The 14,592-nt window shown below is 41.4% G+C and overlaps 1 protein-coding gene across 1 annotated transcript; it reads right to left on the reverse strand.

The window, feature by feature from the left end:
• Positions 1 to 1,407: 1,407 nt before the first annotated feature.
• On the reverse strand, positions 1,408 to 14,273 carry LOC114560009 (myosin heavy chain, fast skeletal muscle). The gene is made up of 40 exons (XM_028585120.1): positions 14,134 to 14,273; positions 13,645 to 13,866; positions 13,425 to 13,568; positions 13,170 to 13,326; positions 13,049 to 13,076; positions 12,864 to 12,960; positions 12,683 to 12,775; positions 12,531 to 12,594; positions 12,355 to 12,453; positions 12,164 to 12,267; positions 11,920 to 12,058; positions 11,689 to 11,807; positions 10,555 to 10,704; positions 10,293 to 10,463; positions 9,884 to 10,187; positions 9,686 to 9,750; positions 8,508 to 8,595; positions 8,256 to 8,373; positions 8,048 to 8,171; positions 7,553 to 7,689; positions 7,215 to 7,470; positions 6,889 to 7,131; positions 6,628 to 6,804; positions 6,402 to 6,547; positions 6,222 to 6,312; positions 5,734 to 6,123; positions 5,500 to 5,626; positions 5,287 to 5,405; positions 5,004 to 5,200; positions 4,501 to 4,684; positions 4,226 to 4,391; positions 3,972 to 4,096; positions 3,556 to 3,864; positions 3,262 to 3,465; positions 3,024 to 3,149; positions 2,201 to 2,371; positions 2,017 to 2,121; positions 1,836 to 1,931; positions 1,582 to 1,713; positions 1,408 to 1,452 (listed from the first exon to the last, which is right to left on the reverse strand). Exons 2-40 carry the CDS (start codon positions 13,849 to 13,851, stop codon positions 1,432 to 1,434), a joined length of 5,793 nt encoding a protein of 1,930 aa, XP_028440921.1. The 5' UTR covers positions 13,852 to 13,866; positions 14,134 to 14,273; the 3' UTR covers positions 1,408 to 1,431.
• Positions 14,274 to 14,592: the final 319 nt, after the last annotated feature.

Below are 14,592 nucleotides of genomic sequence, written 5' to 3' on the forward strand. Positions count from 1 at the left end.
TGGCTTGAAATGGCGATAGGTGTAAACCGAGCCCTGGGTATCCGGCTCTGCCTTTGAGAAAATGAAAGCTCAGATGGGCCGATCTGGAATCTTGCTCCTTATGAGGTCATAAGGAGCAAGGTTACCTCCCCTTTCTCTGCTTTGCCCGCCCAGAGAATTTAGCCCACCCATGAGAGAGAGACATTATCGCTTTCAAACGAGCAAAGTGGCAGTTGGTCAAGGCCACACCACCACCCTCCACCTTGTCCCCCCTCTCTCCTCCTCAAAAGCTACAGACACAGAAATGGCACATACTAAGGAAAGCTCATTGTGGGACTGGCTCTAGTGGCTATAATTCTGCACCAATGCTGAATTTCTGGAAAGAGACTTCAGATACAGTATTAGGGGACCACTGAGGCCTATATACAAGCATCCAAAGAGCACCATGTCAGTGGACCTTTAAAGATGAAAAGTTATTAGAAGCAAAACTTTTCATCAAATGGTGTAAGCGTGGCACGGCGGCCATTTTGAGTGTTTAGCGATGAACGAGAAAGTGGCTGTAACTAACCAGTCCAGGCCTGAGGACATCTACGGGCCAATATTGAATTTTGGTCATAGTGCCCCCTGCTGGCAACAGGAAAACAGCCTATTATGACAAACATCATCTGATTTACATGAAACTTATATTGTGTGACATACATGTGATACTGAGCCGCCCCCTATATTTTAACCACGCACATGTACTCAAACCACTACAATTGGTACAACTTTTGCAATACACCATCTCAAATGGCGCACACTCCACCATGTGTGCTGTGTCCGACGGTTGTGCAAATGCAGGGTTGCGTGGATCGGCGACCACCAGTAACCCCGATGCGCGAAGAGGAGTGAGGCCCTGTCCAATGCTGCTTGCAGCTTTAATTATTATCATTTTTCTTACCATAAAATCGGCCTTCCATGTGTAAAACTTTGCACGTATGTCCAATCCTATGCTAAACTTCCTCAACTAGTTTTGTGGGTCAATCATCCTAATGGTGGCACTACAGCAGCTGTGTAAAGTTTTAAACTTCATAAAATTCATAACAAATCAGTTGACATGCTAGGACTTGTAACTGAAAAAAATGTAGGCCCAATTGAGCAGAAATGTACATATGCTTCTAGCTTGTATGAATTATGAAGCCTGTCACTTTTTTTCTCAAAAACTGTAATACAGTAATACAAAGTGTGAATAAGTAGCCTTGGTATTAGAAATTGGGTCGTCTATTACTCGTTAGACAAATGTGATTTCTGGATAGCCAATTTCCCAGTCTGACACTTATCTTTTGAGGGAAATAATACAATGAAAAAAAAGCAGGCAGACAGCAATTTCATTGTAACAAGGAAAACATTTATTTTTATAGCATATTTCACATTATATTATATAATTTGAAACAGCTGATCGGGCAGTTTTCTTTATTCAGCTGCCTCTTTAGCCTAAAAACACAAATAATAAAAAAGGGTTTAATCACTTTCTTTTCAAACAAATATAAATGACAGTAACTTTCTGTCAGATACAGAAACTTATTAAATAAGAGATTGAATACATTTTGATTGTATGTTTACCTTGCCAGAGTCACGGCTCTTTGCTCTCAACTTGTTGACCTGGGACTCTGCGATGTCAGCGCGCTCCTCAGCCTCCTCCAGCTCATTCTGCACCTTTCTGCACTTGGACAGATGAGTGTTGGCCTGCTCCTCCTAAAAAACATAGAGATTGACATTTTTGAATCTACTTTAACACCAAAGGTATTCTTCGCGTAAAATAAATCTGCCACAGTATCAAACTTTCAGTGTTGTGTAAATCTATATACTGTCCTTACCGCTTCCTCAGCCTGCCTCTTGTAGGCCTTGACCTTGAGCTGCAACTTGTCAACTAGATCCTGCAGCCTGGCAACGTTTTTCTTGTCCTCCTCAGTCTGTTAAAGTTTATTTAAAAGTAAATAAATCTTTTTGTAAAGTATGTTAAGTTGATTTGTATGTTAACTATCAACGTGACTGTACCTGATAGGTGAGCTCCTTCACCCTCCTCTCATATTTCCGAACACCCTTAATGGCATCTCCTCCACGTCTCTGCTCAGCTTCAACCTCTGCCTCCAGTTCACGCACCTTTAATGAACAATAAGGCAATAAGAATACATCTTTTTTTAATAAGTTCAGCTCTGGAAATTCTTTCTTTCTTTCTTACCCTGGACTCAAGTTTCTGGAGCTGCTTCTTGCCACCCTTCATGGCCAGGTTCTCAGCCTCATCCAGGCGGTGCTGCAGGTCCTTAACAGTGACCTCCAGGTTCTTCTTCATCCTCTCCAGGTGGGAGCTGGTATCCTGCTCCTTCTTCAGCTCCTCAGCCATCATAGCAGCCTAGACGATGCAGCATAAAATGTTACTAAGAATGATCTTGATAAACGAGATATCCAAACTATTAGATCCCTGCAGAGGAGGCAGTGTGCAGAATATTTCTTCTATCAATTTGGAATTATTGATGCTTCCAGCACCATAACAAAGAATAAGCCTGGTGGTGCAGTAGTCATCCTGCATTAAAGCAACATTCCGTAACATCATTTTTTTGGAGCCCGTACAGTTTCAAAGTGCAATTCACTGCTGTCGTAAATATGGATAGTAGATAGATGGTAACTTCAAACTGCCAAACATCAAGTAACGTTAAATGCAACAGCAAAAGAAATAGTACTTAACGTTACTAGTCCAAAAGCAAGATGGCCAGCTCTTGCTATTAATAGTTAATAGTCTTGCAGACAAACTTTATTCCCAAAATTTCTAGAACCTATACAAGATTATCTCTTGCTTGGTCACTCTCTTTTCTGTTATTAGCTTCCTCCATATCTTCTATTGTCTCTTCGCCTGTGCCGTAGCGGCTGCTGAACCCGCATTCATTGCCGATCACCCTGGCTGGGGTTCAAGCATGACACTGGCGCCTCTCCCCGCCAGTATTCCCCCCCTTATATCTAAAAAAACACATTGGAGTTGAATTAATGAAAATTAAATGTAAACCTACATCAGTGATGGCCTTCTTGGCCTTCTCCTCTGCATTCCTTGCTTCCTGAACAGTGTCATCCACTTCACCCTGGACCTGGACCAGGTCAGACTCAAGCTTCTTCTTGGAGTTCAGAAGGCTTGTGTTCTAAAATACAAAAAAAGATTTAGGCACTTTTGTCATCACATGCCTGGTTTTCATGTTATTTAAAATGTCATTTTATTTTTTAATTATTGAAGAAATGATTGGGCTCGTTCACCTGAGAGTGCAGAAGTCCAACACGCTCACTGGCATCCACCAGCTCCTGTTCAGCAGTTTTGCGACTTCTCTCCGTCTGTTCCAGAGCAGCTCTAAGTTCCTCGATTTCTGCTACCATCAGACCATTTCTGCGATCCACCATACCAGCTTGTTCCTTGAACTCCTCCTGTGCTCTGACAGCATCATCAAGGTGCAGTTGTGCATCCTAGTGAAAAAATAGGAAAGTATTCACATGAATGCCACAATGTACCTGCATTGATCATAGTCTGTGAAACAGCTCTGTTTCTAACAATACCTTCAGCTGTGCCTGCACATTCCTCAGCTGCTTCTGGGACTCAGCAGCCTGGCGATTGGCGTGGCTCAGCTGAATCTCCATCTCATTCAAGTCTCCCTCCATCTTCTTCTTGATTCTCAGGGCGTCGTTTCTGCTCCTGACCTCAGCATCCAGATTGCTCTGCATGGAGTCAATCACCCTCTGGCTGTTCCTTTTGATCTGCTCCATCTCCTCATCTTTCTCTGCCAGCTTCCTATCCACCTCACCCTTAATCTGGTTGAGCTCCAGCTGGACACGCAGGATCTTAGACTCTTCGTGTTCCAGAGTTCCCTGATGATATCAAATAATAAAATGTTGATCTCTGCCTTTAAACCTTTTAATGTATATTTGTCCATGATTGGGATTTTTCTCAGAAGATGTCCCCAGAAAAAACGTACCTCAGCCTCTTCAAGTGCTGTCTGGATCTCAGTCTTTTCGGTCTCCACCTGCTTCTTGGACTTCTCCAGCTCATGGATACTCTTGCCAGTCTCACCAATCTGTTCAGTCAGATCAGAGATCTCCTCTGCAGAGAGATAAACATGTTTTGTATTGTTAAGCCTTAGAATGTAAAATATAAACACTTTATTCCAACACATGTACAAGAAATACATGTGTTGAATACAATGTAACTGTTACATAATGTAGAACTCACGTTGCAGGTTCTTGTTTTCACGCTTCATGGTCTCCAGCTGATCCAAAGATTCCTCATAAGAGTTCTTCATCTTGAACAGCTCAGTGCTGAGAGAACGAGTCTCCTTCTGGGCTCCCTCGAGCTCTGCCTGACCCTCCTCGTACTTCTGTTTCCACTCTGCCAACACCTGAATAACACCATTTATACTGTTCAGTTGGTTATGTAGCAATGAGAAGACAAATAAATATATCTTTCATTGTTTGTATCGCTTGGTCGCACAAAGCAAACAATGCTACCTTGTCAAAGTTCCTCTGCTTCTTGTCCAGGTTGGCAGCCAGCCCATTGGCCCTCTCCACATCAATCATGAGGTCCTCCACCTCACTCTGGAGCCTCTGTTTGGTTTTGTCAAGAGAAGCACACTTGGAATTCACTGCCTCAATCTGCTCCTCAGCCTCCTGAAGACGCTGAGCCAGCTTTTTCCTGTTTGAAAAAGGTAAGATTTGTTTGCCACTGAAAACTATGAAGTTACCTGAAGCCTTAGTAACAAGAATCTGCAACGTGAGATCTTATATTTTGAGTGTTGCATTGTTGTTTGTTTGAAGCCTAATGTTCTTACGGAAGCAAGTTTTGGAAAGGGTGGGTGGGAAATTTATGATCAGTCTAGTATTGTTATTAATGGTTAGTTAGGTTTTTAAAGATCTATATTAACATCATAAGGGAGAGCTGTAAAATGTTTGCTCCAAAGTTGAGTTATGCTCAAATCATAGACTGGCCATTGAATTGTTTGAATGTTACTCACTTGGATTCCTCAAGCTCCTCAGTGCGCTGGATAGCATCAGTTTCATACTTAGCTCTCCACTGAGCCACCTCACTGTTGGCCTTGGACATTCCACGCTGCAGCTCAGCCTTGGCCTCTTGCTCCTCCTCAAACTGCTCCCTCAGCAGATCACAGTCATGGCGGGCTGATTGAAGTCCATGGGCAAGAGCATTCTTAGCCTGGTTTCACACATATGATTGAATTTACAAAATTCCTGAATCCCAAACGAATAATACCAATACACACTTACTTAAATGTTTCTTACCTTAACCTCCTCTTCAACATGTCTTTTCAGCTCCTCAATCTGTTGTGTGAATGCCTGTTTGCCTCTGGTCAGCTGGGAGACAAGAGCTTCTTTCTCTTCAACTTGACGGCTGAACTCACCTTGTGTGAAAGATGTCATGATACATTAGTTTATATCTTGTTTCTTAATAACATACACAACACATCATTAACAGATAGCTTGTTCTGTAGATACCATTTTCTGTCAGGAGACGTGCTCTCTGTGCACTTGTGTCATTGATTTGACGGACATTTTCATCATTCTTGGTCTTCAGTTCGCTGAGTTGGTCCTCAAGAGTACGGCACATCTTTTCAAGATTTCCCTAATGATTAAATAGAGATGAGATCAGTGATCAAATTTTATCTATAATATTAATGTTCTTTTTATTACTGTACTAATTTGGGTAATAGCATGTAATGCATTGTTTACCTTTGCTTTAGCAACATTCTCCATGTTGCTGGAGAGGTCATCAATCTCCATCTTGTATTCACTCTTTTCCTTCTCAAGCTTCTGCTTTACACGCTGGAGGTTGTCGATCTGCTCTCCCAGCTCAGCAACGCTGTCAGCCTGCTTCTTGCGAAGAGCAGCAGCAGTGGCTTCATGCTGCAGAGTGGACTCCTCAAGATCACGCCGGAGCTTCTGGAACTCAGCTTCACGCTTCTTGTTCATCTCAATCTGAGAAGCAGTGGCACCACCGGCCTCCTCCAGCCTCTCACTGATCTCCTCAAGTTCCCTGGAGAGGTCAGCTCTCTGCTTCTCAACCTTGGCACGAGCAGCACGCTCAGCCTCAATCTCCTCCTCCAGTTCCTCAATACGAGCCTGTTGAATATAGATTCATGGTCTTTTAGTACACGCTTACTTTTAATACACAAATTAGAAACATTTGCAGGAATGGTTTCTGTAAAACCATATGTCACCTGGAGCTCCTTGATCTTCTTCTGAAGCTGAGCACCCAGTGACTGCTCATCTTCAACTTTGCTAAGGAGTTGACTGATTTCAAAGTCCTTCCTGTGAGAATTATAAAGTACAGATTTAATGCAGTTGACCGCAATTTTTTTTTTAAAGAGCTCTTGTTGTACAAATTCTAAAACTCTTACTTTTTGATCTTCTCATCAGACTGCTGCTTCTCATTCTCAAGATCCATGATGGATTCCTGGGCCAGTTTCAGATCACCCTCAAGCTTTCTCTTGGATCTCTCAAGGTCCATACGGAGCTTCTTCTCTTGCTCCAGAGAACCCTCAAGCTAAGAAATAAGATGAGTTTTTAATCATCACATTCAAGAAGAATCCTGCTTTGCCAATCCAAGAGACTTTGTAAACTTACATCATCCACTTGCTGCTCAAGCTTGGTCTTGGCCTTGGTCAGAGTGTTGACTTTGTCTTCCTCTGCCTGCAGGTCATCAAGAGTCTGCTGATGAGCCTCCTGAAGGGCTTTCTTTTCCTTAGTCAGCTTAGCAATGCTCTCATCTTGAGAGGCCATCTCCTCTGTCAGATTCTTCACCTAAATGTGCCAGAAAGATCTTGTCTTTAAACGATCATAATTATAATTTTACTTGATCTGATGGACTGATTATTATTTATGAACCTTGTTCTCTGTGGCATGTTTCTCTTTTTCCACTTTGGCCAAGGTAAGCTCCAGGTCATCAATATCCTTCTTGAGCTCAGAGCATTCATCCTCCAGCTTTCTCTTCTTGGCAGTGAGCTCAGCATTGATTTCCTCTTCATCCTCCAGTCTCTCAGTTGTCTCTTTGAGTTTGGCCTCCATCTGAATCTTACTCTTGATAAGTCCCTCACATCTCTCTTCAGCATCATTCAGATTTTCTGATTCCTATTTAGTTTTATAAAGATACATGTTAGCACATCAACTTTGAAAAACATATAAAGCACAACTGTCTGTCGATGTGTACTTACAGATGCTACTTGCAGCTGCAGATCATTCTTCTCCTGCATAAGGGACACCATCTTCTCCTCCAGATCCTTCTTCTTGGCCAGGGCAGTAGCCAAGTCAGTTTTCATCTTATCATAGTTCTCCTTCATACTTGCCAGCTCCTTCTCAGTTTCAGCAGTCTTCAGCAGAGGCTTGATCTTGTAGTACACCTTCATCCATGGCCAGTGTTTGACATTCATGAATGAGCGGATATTGTACTGGATAGTATATATGGCTTCCCTGAGGACAAGAAGTAGCTGTTATGGACAATAGTGTTAGTAATTTTTATACCATGATTCAGAATGAGCTGTTTTCAACATGCCTCCGCTCCGTCATCTTCACAAACTCCTTTCTCATGACATAACCACGGGCCAAAGCCTGAGTCATGGTGACCAGAGATGACAGTTTTTCATCTCTCATCTCCTCAAGGACACCTAGCAGACCGGCCTTGAAGAACACCTGATCAAACAAAAAATAAAACTGAATGGAGGATGAACTCAGATAGTGAATTTGTCACACCCTGTAAAACATTAAAGCATTTTCGCTTACCCTACATGTTTCACGGCTTCTAAGGCGGAGGTGTTTTATAAATGGCCACATGCAGGCTACTTTGCCTCTATACTTAAAATAAATCACTTATTCCTTAGCACCAAACTCTACAATTACGTAAGTACTTTTTAGATTTTCTCATTTATTATTAACAGATATCATTTAATACATATATAGTTAACAGAAAAACAAGCAAACACACTAGACTGAACAGCCTAACCTCTTTGGTCATTATTCTACAGTAAAATAAAGAAAGTGAGGTCTTTACCTTTGTGTGTCCGAATTTGTACTCATCATGTGGAATATCAATTGACCCAAGCAGCTTCTCTGAAGCCTTCTTGTTGTCAATGAACTGGCCCTCGGGGATGACACTGGCATTCAGCACCTTGTACCTTTTTTTGAGAGAGTTAATGGTCAGTGGGATCATTTTCTTTTAATAATCTGTATCAAAATTCTCTTACAATATCGATTGATACCTCTGCTTGAAGTCAGCATAGAGGATTCTGCTGGGGAAACCTTTTCTGCAGATTCTGATACCCTCCAGCACACCGTTACACCTGAGCTGGTGGATGACCAGGAAGTTCTCCATGAGACCTGTAAAAAATATATTCCTTAATTACTTCTTTGACTTAATAGTTTCTTAGTTAAATCAGCAAACAATTAAATAAACAGTATTAACAAAACAAAACCACTCCCTAAAGAATCTCTTAAGATTGTGTTCTCTATACCTGGAGTCTTTGTTTCATTGGGAATCAGGCAGCGCACAAAGTGAGGATGGGTGCTCCTCAAGTTAGTCATCAGCTTCCCCAAGTTCTCCTGTAGATCCAAAATGGGGAGTCTTATCATGACATGTAATCAATTGTGAGTTTGAGCATAAACCGAGATATATATACAGTATACTTGTGGACTCAAGATCACGACAGATCTTGAGGAGTAGCAGGCACTCTTGGCATTTGTTACGTCCAGGCTGGACTATTGTAATTCCCTACTGTCAGGTTGCTCAAATAAGTCCCTTAAGACTCTCCAGCTGATCCAGAATGCTGCAGCGCGTTTTCTCACAAGAACTAAGAGAAGAGATCATATTTCACCTGTATTAGCTTCTCTGCAGGGGTTCCGAAAAAGCTACCTCTCCTTATGACCTGTCTCTCTTAGTTACGCTGTTATAGTTACGCTGTTATAGTTCTAGACTGCCGGGGGACTTCCTTTCTTCCTTTGACACACTGAGCTGCTCTCTCCTCTCCCTTTCTATTACTATTACTATTTGTGTGTATCCCATCCCAGAAATGCTTGTTACTAATCCTAGCTTCTGGGGAGTTTACTCCGCGGAGTCCTTATGTTTTTTCCCCCAGCGTATTTCCTTGGAGAACGTTGGCACCAAGATCCTGGTTCCAGCTTTCGCCGTGGTCCTGCTGCACTCCCTGCTGAGCTCAGCGGTGCCCTGCAATGTCATGCTGCGTCCTGCTGAACCCTGCTGCGTCCTGCTGAACCCTGCAGCTTCCCGCTACATCCATCCATGCTCTGCTGGGCCACGCTATATCCTGTAACGCCCTGCAGCGCCCTGATATGACATGAACTACTACAACTACCATTGAAGTCACTGTTCCATTATTAATGTGACTACTATTGCCACTGTTCATTACACCCCCAACCGGCTCGTCAGACACCGCCTACCAAGAGCCTGGGTCTGTCCGAGGTTTCTTCCCAAGAGGGAGTTTTTCCTCGCCACTGTCGCACTGCTTGCTCTTGAGGGATTTATTGTAATTGTTGGTGCTTTGTAAATTATAGAGTGTGGTCTAGACCTACTCTATCTGTAAAGTGTCTCGAGATAACCTATGTTATGATTTGATACTATAAATAAAATTAAATTGAATTGAATATAAGATAAGTTTGCTATGTTAAACCTTACCCTAAACTGTGAAGACACAGTCTGCATAGAACCACCCTTCTTCTTGCCTCCCTTCTTGGTAGTATCTGTTGAGGATTTTAAGTAGACATGTTTTGTTAGAATAACAAATAAAATGTACATGAACATATTCTACAGTTAGTTGAAAATATACAGTGTAACCTAAAAACATGTTTTAGTTTACTGCAGTTACTATCATACCCTCAACGACAGGAGGGAAGCAGATAGCCAGCAGTTTCACTGGGGATTTCTGGTACAGCTGACAAACGGAGTCATTCAGTGGATCCTTGTTCTTGTCCAGCCAGCCAGTGATATTGTAGTCCACGGTACCAGCGTAGTGCACCAGGGAGAAGTGGGCCTCAATCTTGCCTTTCTTGGGGGGCTTAGGCTTCTCAAATGCTTGGTTTTTGCCAAGATGCTGGTCATACAGCTTGTTCTTGAAGGATGTGTCTGAGGCCTTGGGGAACATGCACTCCTCTTCAAGGATGGAGAAGATGCCCATGGGCTTGAAAAAAGTGGAGAGAAATACAGTATTAGTTGATTAGGTGTCATCAGGTGACATACAATCCAAAAAGAACAATTATATATTATCACCAAATTAAGTGATTACCTTTTCAATGAGCTCAATGCAGGCAGCCAAGTCCATGCCAAAGTCAATGAACGCCCAGACAATACCCTCCTTCTTGTACTCCTCTTGCTCCAGGACAAACATGGTGTGGTTGAAAAACTGTTGCAGTTTCTCATTGGTGAAGTTGATGCACAGCTGTTCCAAGGTGTTGAACTGTGAAGGGACAATTCATCAGTATAATTTCTCGCAGGGCAATAACAATGATTCTAATATGAAAAGTATCAACTTCTGAAATGAAGCTTACGTCAAAGATTTCAAAACCAGCAATATCCAGGACACCAATGTAGAACTGTCTTGCTTGTTTAGTGTCCAACATCTGGTTAATACGAACGACCATCCACAAGAACATCCTCTCATAGATAGCCTTGGCCAGGGCAGGCACTGAGTTCATCACCTGAAATAAAAGAAAGAATGTGATTTAATGTGAGTCAACCTTTTTGTAAAATCATTATGTACTGATTATTGGTATTTCTTCTAATCTCTCTAATAAAGGCAGGAATATGTGTGAGTGAGTCTGGTTATCCAGTTGAACGTGGGGACCTGAATGTACGAAAGATGTCACACGCAGGTAAATGGACTCAGCATTTAACTAAGAGGAAACTCAATAAAATATCGTACATAACAATTTATTTTGCCGACAATAGATGTCAAACAAAAGCCCATTTTGTATTAGGTTGCTGTGAGCTGTAAATTTATCACGCAGAAGGTCGAACATAATATTATGTTGGAGCCTGACCTGGTAAAGCCTGAAAGCTCTGAAATAAAAAGACTTGGGTCCCAGGCTGTCCTTACTTGTCACCCTTTCGCTGACTTGGTGTTGGTAGTGTTAGAAATAGGCCTAGTAAAGGTAATGATTAATAATTTTGTGAGGAAAAATTGAAATCTGCAATGTAAATGGACTGTATTTTTATAGCACTTTTCTAGTCTTAATGACAGAACATTTACATATTACAGGAACCATTCATACACAGGGGCTGAGGCTGCCATACAGGGTGACACCTGCATATCCAACAAACATTCACACACCCATGGCATAGCATCAGGAACCATTTAGGGTTCAGTGTCATTCCAAAGTCTCAAACATGGGACTGCAGGGCCAGGGATCAAACCAACAACCTTCCGATTGGTAGGCGACCACTCTACCACCTGAGCCACAGCCACCACAATGTTACCAGTAAACTTTCTCTGTCAAGACAGTTTACAGTTGAGTTTTAAGTGCTTTGTAAGTTATTTCTGGGTACAATGATTTAAAATTGTATCATATTCTATATTTTTCATACCTAAGCAACATGACAAATCTATAGATGTTTTTTTGTTTTAGTAGAACTAACATAACATAACACAACAAAATAGTAGGATATTGATGATTCATATTTACCTGAGGTACAGTCTGTCCCTTGGTGACATACTCATTTCCGACCTTCACTCTGGGAAAGCACAGAGCCTTGAGCATGTCAGCGGAGTTCAGACCCAGCAAGTAAGCAACCTTGTCAGCCTCTGAAAATAGTTCAGAGATTTCCATCATGATGTAAACAGACACCAGTGTGATTAAGAACTTCCTTACTGTTGTTTCCAAGCTATTCACTCTGAGCTGACATTCAGTACTCACCCTCTGTACCATCAGGCTCAGCCTGCTCCTCACGCTGCTTCTGCTTGAACTTCATGTTACCATGGTGGAGCACAGCACCAGTCATCCTGTAGATGGCCATTTTCTCTTCATTGCTGAAGCCCAGGATATCAATGGCATTCTGAGTTCAAAAGAGGTCAACACAAAACATATTAACTTTAGAAGAATGCACTTCCATTAAATGGAAAAAAGTGCATTAAAATATTTTGAAGTGAAGATAACTTACATCAGTGGCTTCCAGTTCAACTTTGTCATCAATGCTGGCCACAGTGATCTGACCCATGCTACACATGGGGAAGTCGTAGGGGTTGGTGGTGATGAGTGCGATATCTAGAGATCAAAAAAGGGTGGAAATGTCAGAACATTTGTTTCATATGAAAAAAGGTTAAACAATGTGCATCCTCTCAATCTTCTTACCAAGAATCTCAGGGATGTGGCCAGTCATCATCTGGAAGAAGATGTGGTAGCCTCTTTCATCAGAAAGCTGGTATGTCACTCTGGACTTCTCCAGCAGATCTACAAATATTGTTCTTAAATTACAGTCTGGCCAATCCTCAATTTTGTTTGTATGTACTATGAGTATTATTACTTACATGTCTCAATATCAGCACTAGCCAGTTTGCCAGTTGCACCAAAATGGATTCTGATGAATTTACCCTGTTTGGAACAAAAGATTTTTATTGTTGCTTCCACATTGGCAATCTGTGACAACCTCTCTCATGTGTAGAAATCTTTCCATACTTACAAAACGAGAAGAGTTGTCATTCCTAATAGTTTTGGCGTTACCATAGGCCTCCAGCAGGGGATTGGCAGCAATAATCTGATCCTCCAGTGACCCCTATAATCCAGGTTTAGAATTAATGTCAAGAAATGACTTAATTTTTAATAGAGAAAGAACCCTGAATTATAATCATACAGTAACATACCTTTGAGTCGTCCTTCTTCGGTCCACCAACTGCGATTGTTGCAAAGTACTGGATGACACGCTTGGTGTTCACAGTCTTTCCAGCACCAGATTCTCCACTAGGTATGGACACAGACATTTAAGAATTTGATCAAGATATTTGACTATGTTAAACAAAGTCAACAAATGTAGATGTAACAAACTTACGTGATCAAGACAGACTGGTTCTCCCTATCTGTTAAAGCAAAAACAAAATGATTAACTATGCTTTACTGCAACAGAAATGTCATATACTGATAAATTCCACATTGTTATGGTAATAACTTACCAGTTTGCATGAACTGAAAAGCGTTGTCAGAGACAGAGAAGATATGGGGTGGAGCCTCCATACGCTTCTTGCCTCTATAGGCACTTACACATTCAGAATCGTACACTGGGAGCCACTTGTAGGGGTTTACAGTAGCACAGAACAACCCAGAGTAGGTCTGAAAGTGATCATAGAGATTCAACAGTTAACTCTATGTTTCCTACAAGTATAGCAATTTGCAATAGTTCTCTTTTCTCATTAGGCAGATTGTCTTACGTAGATCATCCATGCTGCATAACGCTCTTTGAGGTTATACAGCACAGAGGCTTCATTGAGATGGGTCATCATGGCCATGTCCTCAATCTTGTCATACTTGGGAGGGTTCATTGGATAGACGTCAGCTTCTTTCACTACCCTCTCCTGGAATAGGACATTTGTCACAATGAGAACTAATCATATTGAATTGCCGGTTGAGTCTGACTGACTTGATACCAACCTCCTTAGTGTCCAGGGTTTCGACGGTTACTTTGTCACCATCTTTCTTGATGATTTTTGCCTTCAAGTACAGCTCCTTGACATCGGCCACATAGCAGGCACTCTTGGCATCAAACGGTGCAGTTTGAGCCTCAATTCTCTCCTTTTCTGGCTTACGAAGGTAAATGGCAGCTTTGCCATAAGTGGCCATCTCTGCGTCCGTACTCATGGTGGCGGCTGATGTCTGTTAGATAATTAGAAAGGAACTTCCATCTTAGACTAATGTTTTTAAGTCCATGTAATTTATTATATTACATAATTAAACAGCATTTAAAATGTAGCTGAATACAAAACATATCCACACTGGAACCATGTCTGGTATCGTTACAGGTAGGCTTTGACTTCAAAGTGACTAAAGTTTTTCAGAATTATTGTTACTTAGAATATATGCTAACCTCTTGTTTAGACACTCAATGATGAAGAAAAGTTAAACATTTAAAGTTGTCCTTACCTGACCTCCTCTTTGTCAACAGTATTCACTAATCCTTTTTAAAAGGTCCTGTTCTTTCTGTTGTTAGAGTAGGTGTAAAAACAAGCACTCAATAAATGTTTCAAATGATCTCAAGCTGTTGAGAACATAGCCACAACCACAAGCAGGAACTCCCAGGTCTTCTGTGTCACACACTGTGTCCACAAGTAGCCTTTATATTGAATGTTTTGATGACACCCTAAAAGTTAAATGTGGTAAGCATACCAAATTTGGTATCACAGATAGGCAGATATTTGTTGTAATTATATATCATCTGATGCATCAGGTTTCTGTTGATATGGCCAGGTCTTGATTTTTGCTTACTGAATAATTCTATTTAAGTTTATTATAGGCTCTTGAACTCTTCATTTAACAGTTTAAAGATCAGAAAATTAAAAATAGGTCTTTCAAGCAATTTCAAAAAATTAAACATTTAAAAAT

This window comes from Perca flavescens, chromosome 8, assembly GCF_004354835.1.
Source record: "Perca flavescens isolate YP-PL-M2 chromosome 8, PFLA_1.0, whole genome shotgun sequence".
Taxonomy (NCBI): domain Eukaryota; kingdom Metazoa; phylum Chordata; class Actinopteri; order Perciformes; family Percidae; genus Perca; species Perca flavescens.

Bases quoted from the DNA above. Each gene is read 5' to 3' on its own strand.
- LOC114560009 (XM_028585120.1), bottom strand. From the start codon at position 13,851: ATGAGTACGGACGCAGAGATGGCCACTTATGGCAAAGCTGCCATTTAC. The intron at 13,569-13,644 runs GTTGGTATCAAG...GTCCTATTCCAG, and splicing joins AAACCCTGGACACTAAGGAG to GAGAGGGTAGTGAAAGAAGC. The intron at 1,714-1,835 runs GTAAGGACAGTA...TATGTTTTTTAG, and splicing joins AGAGGCAGGCTGAGGAAGCG to GAGGAGCAGGCCAACACTCA.